At 45.1% G+C, this 24,220-nt stretch overlaps 1 protein-coding gene across 6 annotated transcripts; it reads left to right on the top strand.

The window, feature by feature from the left end:
- Positions 1 to 557: 557 nt before the first annotated feature.
- On the top strand, positions 558 to 23,603 carry c2cd2l (c2cd2 like). Of its 6 annotated transcripts, none has more exons than XM_026998480.2 (15): positions 558 to 695; positions 1,655 to 2,099; positions 12,080 to 12,175; positions 12,289 to 12,408; positions 15,248 to 15,361; positions 15,952 to 16,065; positions 16,365 to 16,467; positions 17,051 to 17,183; positions 18,349 to 18,413; positions 18,672 to 18,793; positions 19,296 to 19,458; positions 19,793 to 19,906; positions 20,142 to 20,275; positions 20,805 to 21,042; positions 21,448 to 23,603. In XM_026998480.2, exons 2-15 carry the CDS (start codon positions 1,740 to 1,742, stop codon positions 21,696 to 21,698), a joined length of 2,127 nt encoding a protein of 708 aa, XP_026854281.2. In that variant the 5' UTR covers positions 558 to 695; positions 1,655 to 1,739; the 3' UTR covers positions 21,699 to 23,603. The 6 variants fall into 6 exon arrangements, with proteins under 6 accessions (XP_026854281.2, XP_026854282.2, XP_026854283.2 ...); XM_026998481.2 differs by having other exon boundaries at positions 558 to 899; positions 16,410 to 16,467; XM_026998482.2 differs by having other exon boundaries at positions 558 to 899; positions 20,142 to 20,221.
- The last annotated feature ends 617 nt before the right edge of the window (positions 23,604 to 24,220 follow it).

Genomic DNA, 24,220 nt, shown 5'->3' with positions numbered 1-24,220 from the left:
TTGCACATCTTACATGACTTACTGCTAGCTAAATTTCTTTCTTTCAGAGGCGTCGCTCTAGCGACTGTATTCCAAACTCCTTGCTCACGTTGACGCATACAGCTGCAAAAAATACACGTTTATCAATAATAAATGAAATTAATCAATTTCATGTATCGTTTGCTTTCTTATTTCCAGCGAATAATTGCAATATATTCTTTAATGTCAGTTACTATCTATGGGCCTACATTTCGAAAACCTCCGAATGTTTTGTAAATGAGTCGCACTATTAACCCCTGATAATTGGGAACGTTAGTGGGTTTTTAGTCATCGTCGATTATCCGCTTCTTAACTTGTAACGTGCCTTGACATGGTGTCCTTGACACAATTAACGCGGAGACGCCGGTGAAAAAAAAAAAGACGTTTGGGCAGAGCTAAAGTAATGCGCGTGTCCGAGAAAAAAACCCCGGCACATATTCTTTTACACGCACGCTACACGTGCGCGCGCTATTTGTGCCGCGATTTGACAGTTCTCCCGTTCTCGCGCACGCTGACTTTGTTCAGGAGAGAATTGGTGGGAGGGGGACACGTCCACTGCTACGGCAGACCTTATGTAGCTCGGATGTGGACATAAACAAATGTTTCTGAGTGAACAGAAGACGGCAACGTGGATGAAAAGCTCTGGTCCAACGCTTGCTTGCATAGAGGAGATGCATGTAAGGAAAAAAACTACCATGAACCAGAAAACACGCAACTAACCATTGGGACTACGAGCGAAAATAGCTGTGGTTAGCCCTGGGGGCTAGTTGTCAGTAACCTTAGTTACTAGCTGGATAGGTTCCGTTAGTGGCGTACTGGTGTGTTGCTGTTGGATATTCTGAAGACCACTGTCTTTACTTGTCATATCCTTCGGTAAAGAGGTAATTGTACATTTATTTTTCAAGCTCATTCCTGTCACCTTGTTTACGCTTGATGTAGCTAGCTAGCTTGTCTAACGTTAATTGGCTAACCCATAGTTGTAGACATCAGTAAATGAATCAGCACGCTTAAGTGTAGCTAAAACACCTGACGTAAGTTACACCTTTATAAAAAAAAATCGTTAAATGCATCTTTTTAATACGGATGGGTATCTGGGTAGCTGGCTAGCTGAACGCTACGCCACGCCAACCTACGTAGCGTTACTGCATCCAGACACACAGTTGGCAAATGTTGATGTAATGTAAGATAGCTAGCTGGCTAACGCCGCAACCGGGAGTTGCCAAATGTTAGCGAAACGCACGAAACTAACTGACACTTGCCTCTGGGTGAATGACATGAGAAGTGAGCTGTATCTCCTCAGATGTGGCGATCTGTCAACCCAATTTATATCAAGCGACCATTTCCTTGAATAAGTTTATTAGAAGTTTCTTGTTTACTGAGCATAAATGTTACCTGTATTTGTCCAATTTACTGACTTCTTTTCTTTTTGTTTTGTAATAGATTAGATCATGTATTATTATTTCTTATAAGTCACGGTAACATGGTATTCTGTATCTGGTGTTTCCATTTTAGTCATTCTCTCATCCACCCACTCTAGCTTTCAATCCAGCAAAATTCTAACAAAACATTGAATTTACTCCAGTTTTTTTTTTTCTTGGGAATTTTCTCAATTACACACTCTTTATTCTATCCACAGAGTCTCACTTCCATGAATTAGAATTTCCAGGTGGTCGTAAAAATGTGGCCGGAGTGATCCAGGGGTGGGGGGAGAGGGGGAGACGATGGATTTCCAGTACGCCAGCTGGTTGCTTCTGGTGGCTCTCTTCTGTGTCTCGCTGGTGGTCGTGCTAGCCTGGCTCGTCCAGTTCTCACTGGCGTTGCTGAGGCCCCGGAGAGGTGCCGTGGTCCAGGGCAGCACAGAGGCCACATGGCAGCTGCCGCTCAGCCTCACCCACCAGACGCTGACAGGTGGAGTATGGGGATCTCTGCTGAGGCTCCGGCTGGGCCGTGACTGCGCGGGAAGTGGCACGCAGGCCGGGGTCAAAGGGCTGCTCTCCTCACTTTTCGCGTTCAAGTCCTTCAGGGAGCACTGGCAGAGAGCGTGGGTGAGAGCACTCAACGAGCAAGGCTGTAGACAAGGGGTGAGTTAACACTGCACAGCACTATTGTGTGTTTAAACGCTAGTGATTATAGGTTGTTGTGCGTGGTTCTTGAAGAATGAAAGTGTATTAACATATGTCCTAATTTTTTGGGCACAAATTTGTATGTGTGTGTCCACATCCTTATACACACCTATTTATACATGGATGAAGGTATTTATAGAGCTTGTTTCAGAGAGAATGTAGGCGAGCAATGTGTGAGGCAGGGTTATTCGTTAGTCACTGTGTGGGAGTTTGAGTCTCAGGAAATGCAGGAGTTATAACGCTTCTCTCTCTCTTACACGCTCTCTCTCTGTCTCTCTCTGTCTCAACCACGTTATATCTCATGAGGCCTATTTCATGTGGTATATTTATATGCATGCCAATTTATCTAAATTCTTTCAATTCATGGAATCTGCATATTTAATGGATTTCGTAGTCACTCTTTCAGATTCAAAATGTTAATTCTGGCTATCACAGACTTTGTTTAATTTGTTATGCAGTGTAATTCCTGCTAATAACACTGTCAATACCTCACAGATGTTTGTAGCATGTGTATTTAATTTTAATATGGCAGCTGCCATGAGCAAGCTGTGAAGTCTTTGACTCCTTCCACCAAAGGGGGAAACATCCCCTTTATTCTTAATGCTCCAGATGGTCCAGAGTGGATGATGCCTTTTTGAACAGATCTGAGACCAGCTTCCCATTTTTATGATTCATATCCTTACAGATTACATGGACTGCCATTGAAACTGATCTCAGGTCAGTATAAAAAGGGCAACCACTACCAGCACTCAGCCCATTCCTTCAGACTGGTCAATAGTGTGAGATGGCTGGCATGTCTAAAAGGTCCTCTGTGTGGGTGTCAAAGCTCCATGCCATAGACTTCCCTCTGGGCACAGGATGAGTGAGTGAGTGATGTCCTCTCTCCCCTGTTCTCTCCCTCCTTTGCTCTTTTGACTTGTTCTCGACTCATTTTCAGTGTGGTGGGTGAGTTTAAAGCGGGTCAAGCTGAGCCCCACTCACCTCCCCAAACACCCCCTCCACAGGGGGAGAAAGAAGACCCTTGGTAGTGACCACACCCTTACTTTAATCTTTTATGCGTATCAAGCAGTGTCTGGCAAAAAATGGGAAAATGGCCTCCCCTGTTTGGGAATTTCAAAAAGCCTTTCACACTACAGTGTCGTCAGCGACCCATCGTGTCCCTATGATCTTTGCGAGAAATAGCCATCTCTGCAGTCATGCAGATGACACATGGACACGAACGTCGGCATGTTGAGAATTTCCACTGTCCGTCTACCTGCCTCCCTTTGCAGTCATTAAAATGCGTGACGTTCTGGTCCACATTCCATGACATCTGAAGGCGTTTTGGCTGACTTGAGCGCTGATGGCCTCCCTGTGGTGAAGCTTTCGCCAGATAGCTAGGGGAGATATTCCTACTCACAGTGTCTTCTTTCACCCTGTTTCTGTCTCAAGGTCTCCAGCCGATAGTTGTGCCAGTTCAACAACCTAGTTATTTTATCAGGCTGTCAAAGGGAAGAGTGCGGAGGGCATGTGGCACTGCAGGTCCGATGCCTCCGCAGTTTCTCCACAGCAGGGAAAAGGCGAGGAAGCAAAAAGCCATTCCCAGGACCTGCAGATGAACTGAAGCAGTGTGCGGGAGACAAGTACCAAAACAGCATCTTTGTTGTTGTTGTTTGTTTTTTTGTTTTTTTCCCCCCTCTTTTGACGATCGCTGCACAAGATTCTGCAACATGTCATGGACTGTGCTGTTTGTGGAGTCAGGTTTTTTCTTAATGGAAGAGCCTCTCGTGTGACCGCAAGACAACCAAGCAAAGCTGTGCTCATTTAAGGTATTTAAAACATGAAGGGCTCAGCTGTTCATCAGCACTATAGTTTGGTGAAAATCATCTTCACACAGTTTTCCACTTGTGCTAAATTGAGTCGATCTGCCAGGACACACCTGATGTCCAAATACTGCTACTATAGTTTTGCACTGAAGGAGCATTATCAGTCAGCATAGTGCATACTGCAGGCTGAAATCATCATACATTGAGCTGTTATTATAAGTCACACCTACATTACTGTACAATTCCTCCTTCAATCTTTGGCCAGTATCTGTACTGTAGGTAATATAACCGTGATCGACATGAAATTGTCAGGCTCTGTAAACTATAACAGGAAGGCAACGACATAAACTAATGGCACAAAACGTCTGTTGCAAAGCATCAAAGGCAGACAAACCTCCAAATATGGTTAATTACCAAATTGTTCCTATTCCTCTAATCCTTTTTAGACTATTCCTCTAATCCTTTTTTTGTATTTCCTTCATGTTGATGTTTCTGCATGCAGCGTTCAAAGCACAATCACAAAAGCAAATGATTGGACTCCAGACTTTTCTGACAGGTTCCTTTTGGCATGAGTGTAAAAGTCTGTGAATTCAATTGGGTTTTTTTGGTGGGTGGAGAACTGTGACTTTAAGATGGAGAGCAGTATTGTACCATGTTAGTCTGGCACAACATTGCACACCATTGCCAGGTCCCCGACCTTATTTCTCAGAACCCCCCTCTCTTGCAGATATGTTCCCTGGTTATTGCAAGAACAGTTGCATTGCCAGGATGAAATGCTCCACTGGCAAATGCAATAGGCTGTAGCCTGGAAAAGCTGTCCCAATAAGAATTCACTTTGTTACTAAATAACCTTCTGAAAATGAGGCTCTCCCCCCACCTAACTTGAAGTGACAGTTTCTTTCAGAGTAAATGGGTAAAGGTTTTGAATGAGTAACTTAGTTGATCGCCCTTAGCCTATTTTCAGCTGAGGGGAAAGGCTATTGAAGAAGCCAGCGTTGCATTTGCTGAGATTTGAGACAGGATTGAGACAGGATCTCCTGTCTGGACCATTAGAGCCTATTTTTGCTACCTTTTTCCTCCACTCCTGTGCATGGTTGAATATCCTCCTCTTGTTTCTCTTGTGCTAAACACTGATGATGCTATATGATGGACTGTCCCTTAGTGTTTATTCCTCCTCTGTGTTTGTTGCATCATTTCAAGGAGAGGTTCCTATTTTGGAAGCTCTGATCTGCAGTCTGTTCTCAATTGTAGGACAAAAGACTCCTATTTTCATGTCTCCATGCAGGAGCAACATGTAAGATCTCCTCAGATTAGTCCACTATAAGCTTCAGCCTTCTTTTCCTGTATCTCTCTCTCTCTCTCTCTCTCTCTCTCTCTCTCTCTCTCTGTGGGACCTGGATGCTACATCCTGCTGAAGTCTTTTGGCTCCAGCCATGTATATGGAATAGCAGAGGAACCATGCTGAGAGGTGTATCCATATGACAGTGGTACTGCTATTCGGACTGCTGGGCTGGGTCTCCCAAAGGTATCCTAGCACCTAGTATCTTTAAATGGTGGAGCAAGTATTGCACTGAGAACTCTTTCATTTAAGGCATTTAACACTATGATGCTTTTGGAAAACAGTGTGCAGGACACACCTAAACTCTGCGTCATAATCACATCGATCCACATTAGGTCTGGTTCAGAGTCATTGTTTTGGTTGTTTGTTTGACCCCCAGGGGTCCCAAGAACAACTTTGCTCTCGTGGATACTGATTTGTGCGTTGCAAATGTGGCAATGAAAAAGTCCTGCTGTGGCTCATGCTGTCGCTATGTTGATGCGAACATAATGGGTGGCATCTGAAATGACCTGGGACTCTAGGCGATGCCATATATATCGCTACGTATAGCCTCCTTTTGGTTGGAAACCCCCAAACACCTGACCTGAAAAACCTGCTAGTGGGATTGTGTGTGTGTGTGTGTGTGTGTGTGTGTGTGTGCGTGTGTGTGCGTGTGTGTGCGTGTGTGTGCGTGTGTGTGCGTGTGTGTGCGTGTGTGTGCGTGTGTGTGCGTGTGTGTGCGTGTGTGTGCGTGTGTGTGCGTGTGTGCGTGTGTGTGCGTGTGCGTGTGTGCGCGTGTGTGCACGTGCGTGCATGTGTGTGCACTTCTTTATGAGTGAAAAATGATAGCTTAAACTATGGCATGCCTGGCCCCCTTAACACATGGCAACCCATCTGTTGGCATAGCTACAAGAAAACTGACACCAGGCTCTTTCCTCAGCTATGGTGACCACCTTTTGATAGTGTGTATGTGCTTGTGTGTATGTGAGAGTTAGGAAGGCTGAGGGAGAGAGAGCAGGTAGACAGGTGGAATAGAGAAAGTGAAAGACATGGACCTGTTCATCTGGTTAGGGATATTGTTTTGGCAAACAAAGTGAAAACTCCATTTGCTTTGTGCGTAGAAAGACATAGTTGTTTAGGGGGACTAGAAATCTATTGTTTCCTGCCACTTTATATTTAGTAGAGACAAGCAAGACAAGTGAAACGAGAAGGAAAGAATGTAAGAGAAAGTAGGCACCATCTCAGCTGTTTTAGTATTATTCCTCTTGCTCCCGACACACAACCACTGTGAGTTTCTGAGGAGTGACAGTTAGAGGGGGTGAAGAGGTCAGTGTGTGAGTGTGAGTGTAAGTCATGGGCAGTGAAAGCAGCATTGCCTTACAACGAAAGCGTCCTCCAGTTGGTGGTGGTGGCGTTGGGCCTTGGCCCCTGATCTCTCTTGCACACACTGAGAACCAACTCTCTGTGGCTTCCTGTGAAGAAGTTGGAATGGAGAGTTTTACCACCAGTTAATCTTCTCCATTCAATTCCACACCCAGAAGCGGTTTATTCAGGTTACCCCTGGAGGAAGGGAGTGGGTTTGGGGGGGGACTGGCCAGGGTACAGGGAGGGAGGCAGGCAGTGAGGGAGACTCATTATCTCCTTCCCTGTCTACACATTCACCAGTCAAGCCTCTCTATCAAGTCTGTAATATATACAACACACAGGCGATCTACCTAGATAATTAAAGATAATGATGCTAATAATTAACTACTTGTGAAGTAGGTGTGTTTAATTCAACATAGAAGTAGTGTTGTCTTCACTGTATACAGTTGAGAGATTCGCCCTCAGTTTGCGTACTTGTTGAAGATGTGTGGATGAAAAGCAAAATTGCCGTAAGTTGCTTTATTAAAATGAAATGGCAAGAACGTAGAAACACACAGAGGACAAAAAAACAAATACAGATACACAAAAGCATCAACCATATCTCCCCCATAGCTGTAGATCCTTCTCCAAGAATGCCATTTCTTTAAAATGTCCCACCAGTTTAAGAAATAATAATAAAAATGATAGATGATAAAAATGTAGCCCAATGGAAAGTGAAGAGAGCTGCAGTACACTTGGGTGCAACTTTGGACTACTTGGACAAAGGGGAAAAAAAGACACAGGAAACACAGGCATACCATACCTATGGAGCCTTCTCCAAGAAGGCAATTTAAAAGTTCCCACCAGCTTTTAACACCTGTTAACAGTAGCCCTGCCAGTCTATATAGCAATCAAACACTATTGGGGTTTGTCACACTTTTGGGGTAGGGGGTTCCCCATGCACACAGAAGCTATAAGAATTGCTGTCTATAAATGTAATATTCACTTATGGACAGACATATAGCAAAAGTACAGTTGAAATCTTTGAGAATTGAAAGGAACTGCTAATTGTATTTTTTAAGTGTTTTACATCTTTCACTGCTTCAGGGCACAGCCAGCCACACCTAGCAATCCAAGGATTTAGCAGAAAGGATCTGTTTAGCTGGTATTCATTCACCGGAAAGATTCATTGAGTGCTGATAAACACATGCACACAAAAATGCAAATGCTGGCATAGCATCAAAGCTTAATTATGTGCCATAGCCTACACACACTTTCCCCAGGCTAGTATCTGCCCAGGCCAATCTGCAGGTAAGCACTTGCATTCAGCTTTTCATTGTAAATCAGTCATCAACTAATGAGGCAAGTTTGTTTTGACCTTTCGGCAAAAACTCATTTGTATGCATATTCATGCACAGTTTTCAGGCTACTGCATGGCATATTTGGGATTATGTAGTGACTCATATCTGCAGATGCAAATGTTTAACACACACAGCTTGTAGAATAAATTATTACAAATATTCTACACACACTATACTATACACACTTCATTTTAAAAAATATTATCATTACATAATCAGATTATGTATCCTGCCTTACATTTGCAATCATATTGGTCAGGTTGTTTATTACTCCTCACTTCCCCCATCCACTGACAATCTAAGAACAGTTGGCAGGCAAAGTGAGATACTAAGTACAGGTGGAAGACATAGTGGTGAGTGTATTGGAACAGGAGTGTTCGGATTTGGCTTGTTGGAAAGGTGCCCACCCTGCGTGGTAATGTGGCTCATTCCATCACCTAGAGGAGATATTGAGTTCATTAGTCACATGACGGCCGAATAGCGGGCATTAGCAAATAGCTCCGCAGATGCGTCCCCTAACCCAGCTGCTGCACGTGATCCTGCGTCCTGTCTCCCTGGGACCACACGCCCCTCCCTGCAATCCAAGCAATCCAAAGCTCTTTCACCCTGCAGGAACTGCCTGCATGTCCACGCTCTGACGAATGTTCCATGCTCCTGGGGTGTGTGTGAGTTAGCACTGCACTCCTGGGGTGAGTTAGCACTGCATGTTGTTCACCTAACACTCCTCAAGCCATGCGGAATTTGCATTGCGCAGATGTCGTCCTGGGGAGCAGGGGTTCACAGTGCAGGCAGTGCGAAAGGAGCATCATTCTTGTGTAGGATATCGGCCCAAAATACCCTGACATTTATCCCTCCCACCCCTTCCATCCATGTCATATTTCACAGTTCTTGTGCTACATGCATGTGCATGATAACTGACAGCCAGTGAGCCCCACCTCCGTGTAGGATGTTTCCTGATTGGTTAACACAGGTGGCCTGCGTGGAAATGTTTAGCGGATTTCAGAGCACAGGACAGTCCAAGATTTATTTTATCTTTGAGCAACTCTCAAAATGTAAAGACAGCTTAGCTGGTGGTCCTCAAATAAGTCGCTAGCAGCACCACACACACATAGTAAAGGCTCAAGATGCACATAGAAACAGCAAACCCATGTTGGCTTGAGAAAGGGAGGGGAATAGGCCAGCACCCCACTTCTGTTACCATACATCTGAGCTTTGTACCCTGCTGTCATTGGGATTATCTGTTAGTGTCTGACTGATCAATACTAGCATGGCTTGATCCATGGGAGTAGTTGTGTGTGTGTGCGTGCGTGCGTCTGCGTGAGAGTGAGAGAGTGAGAGAGAGAAGCCCATTAACCTGCCTCCAGTGTCCAGACTGTCTCCTCATGTTGGTGGCAACCTAGATACATGTACAGAGAATGACTATGGGTTCAAAGTCAGCGGTTTCTCCATCTTGATCGGCCTTTCTCTACTTTTCTTTCTCTTTCCCTGCCTTTCTCTCTTTTTATCCTCTCTCTCCCTCTCCCTGTCACTTTCATCCCTCTCTTTCGCTCTTTCACTCATGCTCATCCTCTCTCTCACCTCTGTCCGTATCTGTTTCATGATCATGCCTCCTTTTCCTGACAGTGCATGCCTCGGGTAATTAAACTGCACCCACAACAGTTTGTATTTCACAAACTAGAACGTCATTCTCCTCCTTTCTCCGCTGAAGTTGTTTGTGTTCCTGTTCACAGTATTGCGGGGGAATGCCATTTTAAGGACTTTCTTCCTTTAACATTCTTGCCCGACGCGATCCCACATCTGCTCTTGGAATTAGAATAACAAGTAGGGGAATAGCAGAAGGAGACCTGTCGAGGCTGAGCTCTCGGCATGAAACGCCGATATCTTCCCGGAGGTCTAAGCTGTAGACAGCTGGGTGCTAGAGGCCAGACCCAGGGGAAGGCTGCCGTTAGTGTGCCCACACGCCACTCTCTCGCCTTTCATTCTGATGGATCTACCTCCGTAGTTCTTTTTAAAAATGACCCATGGTATGCTGGAAAATCTCTCTCTTTTTTGTGGGTTTTTTGACTTCAGCGTACTTCTGGTTGATTGGAAGCTGGTTGGGTGTTTGAGGACATCAGAAGGGGAGTGACATTATAAATTCACATGATATCAGAGTCGCTAGAATCAGTACCATCTCACGCAAACATTCACACTTATGCATACACTCACACACATTCCTCATCCACACACATGCACAGTCACTAGCTGTCACTATGTTCTGTAATGTGTTTCAGTTTTTCAGTTCTGCTACATTCCACATATGTTCAATGACACACACGCGCACGCACACACACACGCGCACACACACACCCAAACCCAAACCCCTCACCCATAGCTGTCACTATAACATGTTGTAGTCCAGCAACATTCCACATAATTCCACAAAATCACTATCCTCCATGGTCACACGATCAGATTCTGGGTCTCGGCAATAATGTTTATGTTTGAACCAGTCTCGGTGCATAGCAGAGTCAAGCTCTGCAGTGCTCACAGACCCGTTCAAATGTGAATCCAGACTCTGCCTTTAACAGCGTACAGAAATGAAAAAATATATATATCTCAAAACAGCATTTCTTTGATCTCATTCTGGCCGTTTGTGGCAACTGGCTGGATGGGCTTGGCAAATTAAAGGGAGGAATGACTCAGTGGCTGCCATGCAAACCCTTGATGGAAATGCGGCAGGTTCATGCAAAAGAGCTATACTTGGGCACGACCTGCAGCTGTGTACTGGCTCTATCTTGTAAGGATGATTTAGGGTTAAAAGCAGCCCTTCTTTTGAACTACTAAGCATTTCTTCTTTAAAGGTCCTGGTCCTGGTATGGGCTGAAGTCATTTTTGTGTTGGTGTGAAATCTAAAGGTTTTCAAAGAAGGGATATGAGGGTGCACAGGGACCTGGAGCAGGAGGGCAGGTGTCACAGTTTGGGCCTTAACGTCTGTAGCTAACCGTGATTGAAGTCGCAAGCGCTCTGCTCCTGCCTGATTTACGCCCTACATGCCCGCTGCCGGAGCGCCGACCGCCCTGTGCAAGTGTGCCACCTCCAGCCCAAGCATCACATTCAGAAATCATGTGCACACAGCTGGAGAATGATGATGAACCTATGCCTTGGCGATGGGGGATTTGCGCCCCGCCCCCACAACCTCTGTACTCTGATTATAAGACAGTTCAACACTGCCTGGTCAAATACGTTTACCAGACCCTTTGGCGCATACACAGAGAGAAGCAATTATGAATTATGGATTATGATATTTGACATCTCAAACCCCTCACATACTTTCTGGTTCTCCCTCTGCAAGACTTCATAGTTCCCATGCTCTGTTTATGATTACATCATCTAGGAGATTGTCCCTCCTGAAATCACAGTATCATGAACATGCATTTGATATACCGACATGATCTACTGTACTTCTAGAATGTTTCTATATTTACTTACAGATTATGTATCTACCAGGTCTTTTTAAAAATTATTTCTTTTTCAGAAGCTATGCCTTTAAACACTCAGAAATATGATATATATGTCTGTCAGCACATCAAGTAGGGCGATGAGGAAATCTGCAGGTGAGCCACATTCTTCCTCCAGCCAGGGTTACCAGCAACTCACATCACATCATCACTGGCTGTTACAGCACTGAAGGCAGTGTTTGTTTATTTGTTTGTTTTTCTGCAGCACGTGATCAGAGTTCTTTATGTAATGGCTTGTTCAGATGTTGAGTGTGTTGCTGGAGAGAGTGGCTAATAACCAAAAGTGAAGGATGCTTGTTTTTTTTCCCCCCCTTTTAAAAGCTAATGGGAACAGTGCTCACTGTCTGAATTCAGCATTAATTCTTGCTGTTCACTGACAAATGGTGTTTTGTTCTTCCAAAGTAGCTCAGTATGTTTTTGTATGTATGTCAGTTCATATGAACAGTTACAGTCCCTGTGCATAAATAGATATTTTAGAGTGTGTTTATATTCCTCCTGCTGACAGCAGAGCAGCCAGATGGCAGGGGTTTGCAGTTATAGGCTCACAGCAATGCAAGCATCTTTCTAGCGGGCGAACTCGCTGTCTCTTTCTCTCTCTGTCTCTCCGCAGAGCTCAATTCAAATCGCTTTCGACGATAGACTCCAGCTGCCTACCTCTGCGGCCATCAACCATGTGACCTGCACAGACCAATCAGCACACAGCATGGTAAGGCATGGTATTGTGTTACGTATTCTCTATATTGACTAAAGCTCAGGGTGAGGTTTTGGGTTTTTTGGGGGTTTCTTTTGGCTATGAATCTTACCATCTTCTCCTCCCAGGTTCTGCAGTGCAACTGTTCGGTTGACACGGTAACATTCCCCGTGACTGTCACTCAGCAGTCACCAGCAGCGGTCTCCATGGATACATACCAGGTTACCATGGAGCCCATGCAGGCTCAGGTAAAAACCTACAAATGAAATGGTACTGGATTCAGGACTTTGCATATGTGTGTAGTTGCATACTCAAACATCAGTGAGCAGGATTCCCAAGCTCAGCCAAGAACTAATCTTTGATTTGCCTTTTGAAAGCTGAATGATCTGTTTGTATAATACAGTGTAGCGGCAGTAGTAATGGTAACAACATTAATAGCATCATAATTCCAAGATCATGTTTCCAGCTGGATGGGTCTTAAGACTATCACTGGACAGTACAGTCGCATCAAATTAGTATTTAAATCCGTTTTTTCACTGCATGAAGCCTTCCCGCTGGTCTCCTTCATCTTGATGGACCACTTCAAAGATGACACGCGTGCTTGTCAAGGCACTGGCGAGGAGTCTATATGGATCGCCACAGCGACGTGAAGCACGAGATGAAATCAGATATGCTGCAAATATCTGATGTGTCTGTTGGCCCAAGTGAAGCCTTAGAAACCTTGCCTTGTTGGAAGAGTGCCTACAGTGTCCATTTACACAAGCTCTCCTTGTACTGCCTCAATAATTTAATGTAGTCTTCATGCGACCGTGGGGACGGGACTTCATGGAGTTCACGGTGTCAAGATGTATGTTGGATCCCCTGTGATGTGTACCTCCATTTGGAGGGCCAGGTGGTTAGGACGGGGAGGACAGTGGTGAGTGCTGCAATTGTACTCTTCAGTGTCGAGGGGAATCACTGAGAAATGCGAGGCTTGGTGTGTGGGGGATTAGCAAGAAATGCGAGGTTTAATGTGAGCGGAATCAGTGAGAAATGTGAGGTTTAGTGTGAGCGGGATCAGTCAGAAATGCGAGGTTTAGTGTGAGCGGGATCAGTGAGAAATGCGAGGTTTAGTGTGAGCGGGATCAGTGAGAAATGCGAGGTTTAATGTGAGCGGAATCAGTGAGAAATGTGAGGTTTAGTGTGAGCGGGATCAGTGAGAAATGCGAGGTTTAGTGTGAGCGGGATCAGTGAGAAATGCGAGGTTTAGTGTGAGCGGGATCAGTGAGAAATGCGAGGTTTAGTGTGAGCGGGATCAGTGAGAAATGCGAGGTTTAATGTGAGGGGGATCAGTGAGAAATGCAAGGTTTAGTGTGAGGGGGATCAGTCAGAAATGTGAGGTCTCAGTGCACTAGAAAGGCCCAGCTCCTCCAGACATGTAAATACAGTTGGGGTGTGCACATGGCATTTGTCAGGAATGTCAGCAGCTAATTGGCGAGCTACCAGCACACTCCATGGAATATAGTAGTGAGATTATAATTAGAGCACTCCCAAGTAGCATAGTTCACCCTGGAAGATTTTTGGAAAATACATTTGTGCGAAAACAGGGAAAAAAGGATGTGCTTTCACTCTGTGCTTTTATGCAGTGACCCTTATTCCCAAGTGGAATTCAGTAATGGTGCCATTATATGCTCACTGATGACTTAACTGATAACTCTGCAGAAGTCTGAACAGAACCTGTTCAAGAACCAGTTATTTTGTTCGAAAAAAAACTGGTGGATTCTGGGGCATCCCATAACAGCATCATGGCTTTGGGCCAGGGGTTGACTGATATGTTTTTTTTCAGGGCCACTATCAAGGACACTGAGGATACTTAGGGCTGATTATATACCATAAATTTTAGATTTGTAATGTGAAAATGTCCAAGAACACAACTTGCACTCACAACTCACATTAAATTAACATGATGTTTCATATTAGAACATTAAAATGTGCTTTGCAGTGTAGACAGTATAAAGTTTGTAAAAATAGTAACTTATAAACATTTTAAAGGTTTACCATGGTGACTCACATCCAGTATGAGATAACAAGGCTTGCAAAGTAGCTGTGGCTTGTTGCACTGGACACTGCGCTTCTGGTGCAAAATGAGCACATATTCTGAAAGTTGTACAAACTACTATAGAAGCAGAATAGTCCCATACACTGTGTTTTCTCCCATGCACAGAAACCTCACTCTGACCAAGCGCTTGGCTGGAAAATATTTGTGCATCAGAACAAAAACTGCAAAAAGTATCCAGACAACAGCCATCACCTCAGGGTGTGTGCGAGAGTGAATGTGTGGAAAGGCATTGCGCTTTTTGCCAACTGATTTGTTCAACCTTGACATAAATGCATAAGTGTTCTGCTTCATTGCAGTGTTTATTACCAACGCCAAAACACATTTTACTGGGTTTATATGACGGGTGCTCCACAATCCAGCAGCACTGTGGGTGGGATATAGAGACAAACTACTGAGGAGTCGGTTGGTTTTACCACCAATCCATTAGTGCTGCGGGTGGGACATGGACTACAGAAGTGTTTGTGTGTTCTACTTGATGTGTCATCCACATTTCAAGTAATTCAATGACACTGTGGGTGGGATATTGGGCCAGACTACAGAAGTGTGGTTTTATATTATTCTTGTGTCAGATATGTGCATGCATTTCAGAAAACCAAAAAAACCCCAAACTTTTATCAGTAGGAAACAAGCTCAAGTGCCTATTCCTATAACCAGGCAAATGCTGAATATCAGCTATGATTATCAGTGGCCGATAATTGGTTGATCACTACTTCAGACTGCCGAATATATATAAAATGTCATATCCTCGAAGTGCCTCCTCATACTTTACCATGACTCCACAACAGATAAATATATCACTCTTCCAGATTCAGCATACCAGTATTTACTACTAGATACACTTGCTGTTGCCATCATGTGGTAGCTTATGCTACTTTTTGCTTTGCGTATGAGCTAAATGCTAATGCTAGCTAATTGCTATGGTTGTAAAAACCTGGGATGAATGTGCGTGCGTGTGTGTGTGTGGGGGGGTGGTTGGGGCACTGTTGCAGTTGCAGGTCTGTCTGGAAGAGGTGGAGGAGGAAGGTCTGCTTGTGTCCTGGACCTTTTCCCAGCAGCCCCTGCTCTCCATGACCATGACCCCACGGCAGAGAGTGCACAGAGAGGTGAGAGGCGTGACAGGGGGTGATGGGTAGGCAGGGCCACCTGAGCTAAGCAGCAGCTTGCAATACATTTACATTGTATCTGTAGAAAATGGGTTATGTTGATCCGATGTCGTTGTCCCAAGTCCCGTCTGAAAGGTTGACGTCGCAGTTTGATGGGCTTGATGCACTGATGATTGGAATAAGGTGTGTCAGAAGACGAAAAATGCTGTGAGAGCAATGTGCAATGCTGTGAGAGCCAGGGACTGCATTCCTGCAGCCATATTGATCAGAATGATTTATGGAGAAAATCTATTGGGCCGGGGTTGTTAACAGAGGGCTTGTTCACTTCCTTCTGGTCTTGAAATGCAGTCAATGCAGTAATGTGCAGTAAATGCAGTAATGCAGTAAAGCCTCACTGCTCCTACAGAGGCTGACGCATCTTTTGTTGCTGATGTGTTTGTTGTAGTTATTGATGCTGTGTGTGTGTGTGTGTGTGCGCGCGCATGTGTGTGCGCGCGCGTGTGTGTGCGCGCGTGTGTGTGTGCGCACGTGTGTGTGTACGCGTGTGTGTGTGTGTGTGTGTGTGTGCGCGCACGTGCGGGCACACGCAGAACTCTGAGTCAGAGGTGGACGTGGACATGATTGCGAAGCTAGTGGAGGACGCCTTGTATGCCACACAGCCTGCCATGATCCTCAACCTGAGAGCTTGTGTCTCCAGCCCTGCTGTAAGAACTCACACGCATGCGCACAAATGCATAGGCACACACTTGTAAACGCACGCATACACACACACACACACACACACACACACACGCACACATACAGATCATCAGCATCCTATCTGACATGGTTGTCAGATGGGCTGATATGCTTAGCTGACAGACTGTCAAGCTCCCTCTGCACCAAACGTAACAGCTATTAAACTGCGCTCGCTTAGCCGGGGGAAAAATACAAGCTGATTACCATGACGATCTGCAGCATGGTGTGCTGTGAAATTTAGTTTTTTGCCCTCCAAACCTTGCAGTTTCCCAGAGAAAAACCTGAGCTGAGGCAGAACTCTCCCCAGCAGGTCAGTGCTGTCAGACGTCTCCTGGTGCGCCAACTCAAAGCGTCCGGCGTTAGCAAAGGTATAGCCACCCTTCCAGCCACTACACACCAGCAAATCTACTTGATACAAGTTAGTACTTCCTTTTCATTCCTGTGTCATAACGCACATTTCCTCTGAATAATAAAGGGCTGATTCTGCCTGCAGCCTGGTGTCTTTAATTTATTGCATTTACTATGGAGGCAGCTGTTCATTTATGAAGTGTTTATGCCAGAGACAGTGTGTTTCCTAGGTGCTGACATGGTATTTTGGTCCACCCTACGCCTCGCATGCTGTGACCTCATCTTTCAGATGAATCACTCGCCTATAGACAGTTGACTTCAAAAGAGCTGGTTCTTACAAAGCTGGCCTCTGTAAACAGATTAGCCTGAGCCCATCCTTTCTTCCTTTTGTAAATGCCACATTCTCAACAGCTTGTCGAAGTGGCAGTTGGTAGCAAGACAGATTTTGTTGCTGCAGCACCAATTATGTAATGCCAAAACGAAAGAACCGAAACCCCATGCTGGTCCGGTGCGAGCTTATCCCGAGTCATCTGTTTGTAAGAGGGGCTGGAGGCGGGTGACGTGTGTGACACGGATGACCCTAACGTTGGCGTTTGTGCTCAGCTTGCCAGGGCCATGCTGGGGAGCTGTGCTGCGTACTGAGCCTGGACATGCCGGCTCTGGAGAAGAGGACGCGCTTCCTGGCTACCTCGCCGAGTACCGTCACCACACTGGACTGGGCGGAGGACCTCACACTGTGAGTGCGGCGTATTGAGCCAATGAGCAGTTGTCCTGCGTTCCCGGACGCAGCTAGGATCGGGTGCTTGGCGGAAACCAAATCCCTGTTGACGGTGTAGAGCAGTTGGATGTTATCGTAGGGAAAATGAACATGGTTCGCCATCAGTCATGTCAATTCACTGCTACTCAGGGGTGAGGGTTTTAGCCTAGTTTCTGCCTTTTATGAAGGTCGTTGTGCCTCAAGAGGGCTGATCATGGGACCATTCATAGATTTCTACATAATCGTATTCACTGCAATGTGAAACGAATTGATGTGGGGATCATGCAGGCTAGCTTTGCTGCTCCTCATTGGTTTAGCAAGAGTTTGCTGGCCTACATTGAGCTTTTAACTACAAATAGCCCCGCACAGGACAGAATTTGGCTACCAGTCGAGAGCCTGCATTGCAAATCCCTTTTAGTCTAGGACTGCAGTTGGACATTAGTCTTGCATTTGGCCTCTCTGAAGTGTTCACAGAAAACTGCAGAATGTAATAACAGCAAGTTTGGATATGGAGACCTGATCCCACAGTGGCAGAGACAGCACGCCACTCAGTGTCTACGGAATCTCTGGCTGTTGGCTTCGCGTTGCGCTTGCTTCCCAGCAGGAAACGAAACCAGACCGCCCAGACGTCCTTAAACACTCCTGACTGTTCCCAAACGACCTCTGACACTCTATTTAGCTCCACCCCACTACTGCAGGAGACAACTTTCATGATAATAGAGGAGAGCAGAGGGTCATCGGCTAATCCTTTTAGCCTTAAGTGTGAGCTATGTGAGCTTAAGTGTGGTGCCGTTGACGCTGCTGTAGCCGTCTGCCGGGCCATTAGCCCGCTTTAATCAAGCACACCTCTGGTACGTGCTTACCCCCCTGTTCAGAGTCACTGCAGTCCAGTGTGTTCAGAGTTTTGCTGCACTGCCCTGGTGCTTCAGTCTTGCCTAATCGCCAAACCATGGCCAAGTTGATGCAATTTTGTAGTGTTTAAACAAAACCAGCATTTTTTCTGTCGTTTTTTACAGTGATTTTGCTTGTGTAGTTATCTGCAAAGACATCCTTGTATGTGTAGCAGCTTTCTCTCTTCTCTCTCTCTCTCTCTGCTTTCCCCTCTCTCCACCTCTCTCATCCTCTTCCTCACCTCCCTTTTTAGGGATTTGCAACCAGAAACCAAAGAACTCAAAATTAGACTTGTGGAACGCAATAGCAAAGGAGAACGTAAGTTGGTCATAATGTTTGACTAAATCGGGACCATATCAGATAGATTAAAGGCAATTATTAATATACACTTTAACACAGTTATGTTGCCCGTATTATTCTGTCACTTTCATTTGAAGCACTTTGCACACAAACAAACCTTTGTACTTATATGGAAAACCTTTGTATTTTACACTGGTGCAGTCATCTCTCTCTCTCTCTCTCTCTCTCTCTCTCTCCCTCTCTCCTTCCCTCCCTCCCTCCCTCCCCATTGAGCAGAATTCTTGCCGGGCCACGCCTGCTTATCTCTGGACCTTGCTGGGAGGAGTCCAAGTGGACAGCACAGGCTGTCCGTCACGCCTGGCCATGGTCTGCCGCCAATAGCTACCATCACCTTGGAGGTTAGTGACATGGAAAGATGGCGCCCCCTCTCTCAGGCTGCCCAGATGAAACAACAGACATGTGACTGCTCTGTTTTACATAAACAGATGTGTTTTGCCCTAAATTAATATAACTTTATGACTTATTTTTGATTGGACCAACATTTTCTGTAAAAGAAAAACGAATTTTAAAAAATAAATGTTCGTTGTATTAATGAGGAAGTTATGTCTTTGTTACAATAATCTTCAGTCAATGTCTAGTAACACTGACAGGACTTGTGATAAGATACTTTCCAAATGTCCATGTGACTTATTTATCAGAAGTGTGTCCTGTTATACCTGTTGACCTGGTAGTCTTGACTACTTGCCTCAGTTCTGACTGAACTCAGTAGCTACATGTGACGGTCTAATGGTCCCGTTACCCACCTCTGCTCGCTGGCAATTTCAGACGTAACCATGCGGTGGGTTGGGTTTTCAGGCTTCCCGGGGCCATGTCCCTGCCAACTAACTCCTCTATCCACAGCTCCAGTGTGTGGAGTTGAACGACGCCCGCTCCGCCGCGCCGCTCCACCCCGCACTCACGCCCTCCAAGAAGGTGGATGTGGACCGCACCGTCATGCCCGATGGCACCATCGTCACCACCGTCACCACCATCCAGTCACGGCCAAAACTGGACCATAAGATGGGTAGGTGCCAGCGCACGGCCTCTGATCCGTGCGTTAGCAGAGAGTACATGCACACCTAAAAAATGTCTGGCAGGCAGGTAAATGAAGGAAACTGCTAGAGTTCAACAAACATTATGATGGTGGCCAGAAGCTGTCTTCATCTAATTTATATTGTAGAAATATAAGTTGCTTAAATGCTAAAAGGCAGTTGTTTCAAAAACTTGTAAATATTTATAGCATTTACAGGATCCATAACCTTCAATACCCCTCTATATAATCCCTTCTTGGTCTTTTCTCTTCCTGTGTGTTGTGGTTGTTGTGTATGCGTTTTGCGTGCATGCGTGTGTGAGTGCAGGAGACTCCCCCTCCAGGTCTCCATCGAAGGTGGAAGTGATGGAGAAAAGGCCAACAGTGCTGACGGAGAACTTTCAGAGACGAAGCAGCATCAGCCCCACCCCTACCCCCAGCAGTCAGTTCTCCAATAAACTCTGCTTATTTAGGCTTATAGAGGTTTATAAAGTGCTATGGTGTGCAATATGTGCTAGTGTTTGTTACAGCAGCAATTACTGAAAGAGGCAGTGAATGTCCGATTTCTTTTCCCAACAACATAATGTGAAAGTCCATTTTATACCTGCTGTGCGTGTGCGTGTGTGTGTGTGTGTGTGCGTGTGCGCATGCGTGTGCACTCACATTCTGTATCTCAGCGGAAAGCTCCATCTCAAATGGGCTGGACCCTGTAGCAGAGACAGCCATCCGGCAGCTGACTGAATCAGCCAGTAAGCCGGTAAAGAAGACACCCACCAAACGCAGCACCCTCATCATCTCTGGAGTGTCCAAGGTCAGATAAAGTCATAGGTGGTAGAGTGAGGTCACCAGGTCTTCTTATGCAGGCCTAATTCCCCTGTCTGGGACCTGTCACTGGTTCTTTAGGTTAAATAGAATACTTTCAGTATTTCCTTCTTGGCTGGGGCTTCACATATACCAGTTTCTCATGGTTTCTGTGTATATAACAATATAAAATATATCATGCCTGAAAATATTACAGAGCCCTGAGACTAAAGTTTTCTTATTATGATTTTTCCCTCACTTCAGTCACAACTTTCTTCATATTTTTATCTAGTAACTATCAGATTTTAAGTAAATGTAAAATCGCTGGCACCACATAGTCCCTGTAATCTAATGTAATCTTGATTATCCGCTATGCAACATAATCCATGTGGGATAATTTACAGGGATGTAACATGATCGCCTAATGCCAGCGAGATCTGACCTCCAACAAACTAACTTCACCATTTAGAGTCTGTTTTAACGGATGTTGTGGTTAGCAGAAGTCATGTTTTCTGGCCCCCCTCTGTCGACCCCTTCAGGTCCCCATCACTGAAGACGACTCGCCGCTCTCAGTGGGCTACGCAGCAGCGATGGACGCCGCCCTGCAGGGGGAGCACTGCGCGGCAGGGGCGCTGAACCATCACACGGCCACTCCCCACCAGGATGCGGACGAGACCACACCATCGGATGCGTCCGAACGGCCCAGCGTGGATGACGTGGAGTCGGAGACGGGCTCCACGGGAGCGCTGGAGACCCGCAGCCTCAAAGACCATAAAGGTGGGTGAGCGCAGAGCGCGTGTAGGTGATCCTCCGACCAGAGGAGCACTGCTGGCTGCGCCTTTATGCCCAGCGGCCCACAGTGAGGTTGGCAACAGTGCTTGGGCCCAGGAACAGCTACCAGTTCAATACTCACAGCCACGCCACTATAGAATGGTCCAACACCAAAATAATGTCTTGTCAGCAGAAACTGATTAGGGATGACCAAGATAAAGGGCTGCTAATTAACTGCACCTGGCCACAAGTGGGCTGGAGAAGCTATAATTGCACACTTTAAGATGCAGCTGTATGACATGCATGCCTTTGACTAATGAATCGACTATACATCGTCTCCCACATACACACACAATCATTCGGTATACTTTTACATTTGGGACTGACTTCGAGTCTGATTATGGCTTGCAGTGGGCTTCCTGCGCAGCGGTACGAAGCTGCTGTTCCGTCGAAGGCACAAGCAGAAGGAGCCCAGCTTCAGCCAGTCCCATGAGGACGTGTGTAACCTGGGGAATGACTCGTCCATGGCCTCTTGCTCCCCCAGCAGCCGCAAGAAGGGTGGCAGCTTCTCGCGCCGCCTGATCAAGCGCTTCTCCTTCCGCTCCTCTAGGAGCAAGGGCAAGAGCAGCACGGCCAACGGCGGGACTGCCACTGACGACTGAGGCCACGGCGGATGGAGGGAGGTAGCGAGAGCGGTGAGGAGAGGGAGAGTGGAGAGGGGGAGGGGAAGAGGGGGAGAGAGAGCACAGGAGACGTGGTGCGGGCGCCAGTTGAATGAACAAGGGGTCAGCGGGAGCGTTTGAGACGGTTCCCGGAGGGCGAGGGTTGTTCGGTCTTCGCTCTGTAAATGCCCGTAGGAGGCTCTGGCTTTGTGAGAGGGGCCGGCAGGCAGAGGCCGGACCCTCCGTATATAACCCGCGCTACCACCGCTGCCCTGCCAGAGTGCTGCGACTGGCGGGCGTCCAAGGAGGATCGTCCTGAAAGACCTACTGATTGTCTGAACTGTGTAATTAAAAAAAAAAAAAAAGACAAAAAACTTCTTCTAAATGGCTGCTCATGGGAATGTTTAGGGAGAACAACAGTGGGTTGGAAAATAGAGGAGAAAGAAACACTGAACGAATAGCTCAGCAAAAGAGGGCAACGTGAGCCAATACTTCTCAAAAATGTCTGCATCATGTTGCTGTGTTTTGGGTTTTTAAAAGTTTTTTTTTTTAACAATTATTTATTTAATTTTCACCCGTTGCACTTTGGAACCTTATCTGATTGTTTACGCCGTTGGGAGCTTTTCTTCACCTGTTTTATTATTTTCTGTATTGTTTACTGTCACTGGCACAAAATTATTACTGGGTACCAAACTTGGAGACTTTATTAGGTGAATTATTGTGAGGCTTATGTTGTGTGCTTTGTTGTTTTGCTGTAGTTAATAGCAGTTTAGATCAACACATTAAGCCCTTATTTTCAAATAGTGGTACTACTTTGTGTGGCACATTCTTCTTTTTTTAATATTCATTTGTTAGAAAAATACAGATACACAGGCATAATGTGCATATCCTACAGTTAAGTTTTGAGTGAATTTAGGTTGTAAGTTATGAACTACATGAATGGAAATTAGCAAGGTAAATTTAACTATGTTTATTCTTAAACTTGTGTAATAATCATGGGTCTTTAAATAATATCTAGTTAAGTTTAAATGTATTTCAGTTTTCATGTATATGAAAACAACACCTCAGGGGACATCTTAATGGTTTCTACCAATAATGTTAAATCCTTTCAAGACAGCTCTTCACACAAAGAAAGAACCTATCCCAGTCAATAAGTTAGAAAATAATATTTCCCTTGAATGAATTGTGATCTTGTTTACTTTGCTGCAATAAACCCAGATTATCCTGCATGTCTACCTTACCCGATTTAATCTAAAGGTGTAAATATTGATAATAGTTCTGGGGGAAGACACTGATTCTTCCATTAATATTCAAAACTGCACAAAAGCTCAAATGGCAGCCATTCAAAGCATCAGATCACTTGATTCTTCTTTAATTCAGTCACTGATGACCCAGCTAAAGAGACTTTTACCATTTAAAAGGAAACTCTGGGGGCATTTGAAGCTCACCTCAGACTTGTTAAGTGCTGTGATCTCTGCTGAAACCTGGTTGTGTGAGAACCCTTCCCAAGATCAGTGAAGTTGTCACTGTCTGCTCAACCCTTCCTCCACTCTTCCTAACAATGGCTTGCTACCACACATTCCATTGTATCAACTTCTCCACAGAAGTTGTCTTAAATAAAAGAACATTTATGTCAAAGTGGCTTGGTAGAATTCACAATGTAATAATAGTTTTTGGTTGTATTTGGAATCAATCTCTTGCTCCATATATCCAGTACTCTTTTGAGAGCCTAACTCAAAACTCCAACCAACATTATATTGATATCAGACCCTGAATGTTATTCTCACTGATAAAAAACAGTAAGTCACCTAAGGAGAAGGAATGCCTCTCAGATATTTGGAGCTTTATATTATGTGGTTACTTCGATGTTTAATTTATTCTGAATAAATTATTTTTGAAAATGCATTTTCTGTTTTCTTTTCAAACACAGCAAACAGGCTGCAGGGTCACATACTAAAATGCAGCAATGTTACAATTAGAAAACAAATGAAGCATGAATGCTATGGTACTTTTTACCATTCGTAGGTTTGATTAAGGTGTTTGAATCAAATAATTGTTCAAATATTTGGCAATAAACTAATTAAAATTAGGATACATATGTGGTATTTCTTGCGGTACATTAACCACGTTTCCCACATGAATACAAAAAAAACATTGACAGTCCCCTAGTCATCATTGGTGATAACATTACACGTTTTTGTTTAGCTAGGTTATGTATCTAATTTAAGATTGTAACTTTCCGCCAGATTGCAGTGTCTGAAAATTCAGAGGGAGTATGTTTAATTGGTTTGAATTTTCCGCCTAAACTTGATTGACGACAGCATTGGCCAATAGTAGATCAACTACATTTTGCCACCCAATCAGTCTGTGGTATGGTCTAGGAATCGTCTGATTGGCGTTTTAGTTTGCGCTGTTTATGCACAGACATTTTAACCAATGAGAACTCACATCCTGTCAGCCTTTCGTCACAAAAGCCAATGGAACACGGTTTAAGATGGACGAGACCAATGGGATTTTGGGGG

Source organism: Electrophorus electricus, chromosome 6 (genome assembly GCF_013358815.1).
Source record: "Electrophorus electricus isolate fEleEle1 chromosome 6, fEleEle1.pri, whole genome shotgun sequence".
Taxonomy (NCBI): Eukaryota; Metazoa; Chordata; class Actinopteri; order Gymnotiformes; family Gymnotidae; genus Electrophorus; species Electrophorus electricus.
Note: the sequence above shows the minus strand (reverse complement) of the source record. Positions and strands in the feature narration are given on the sequence as shown.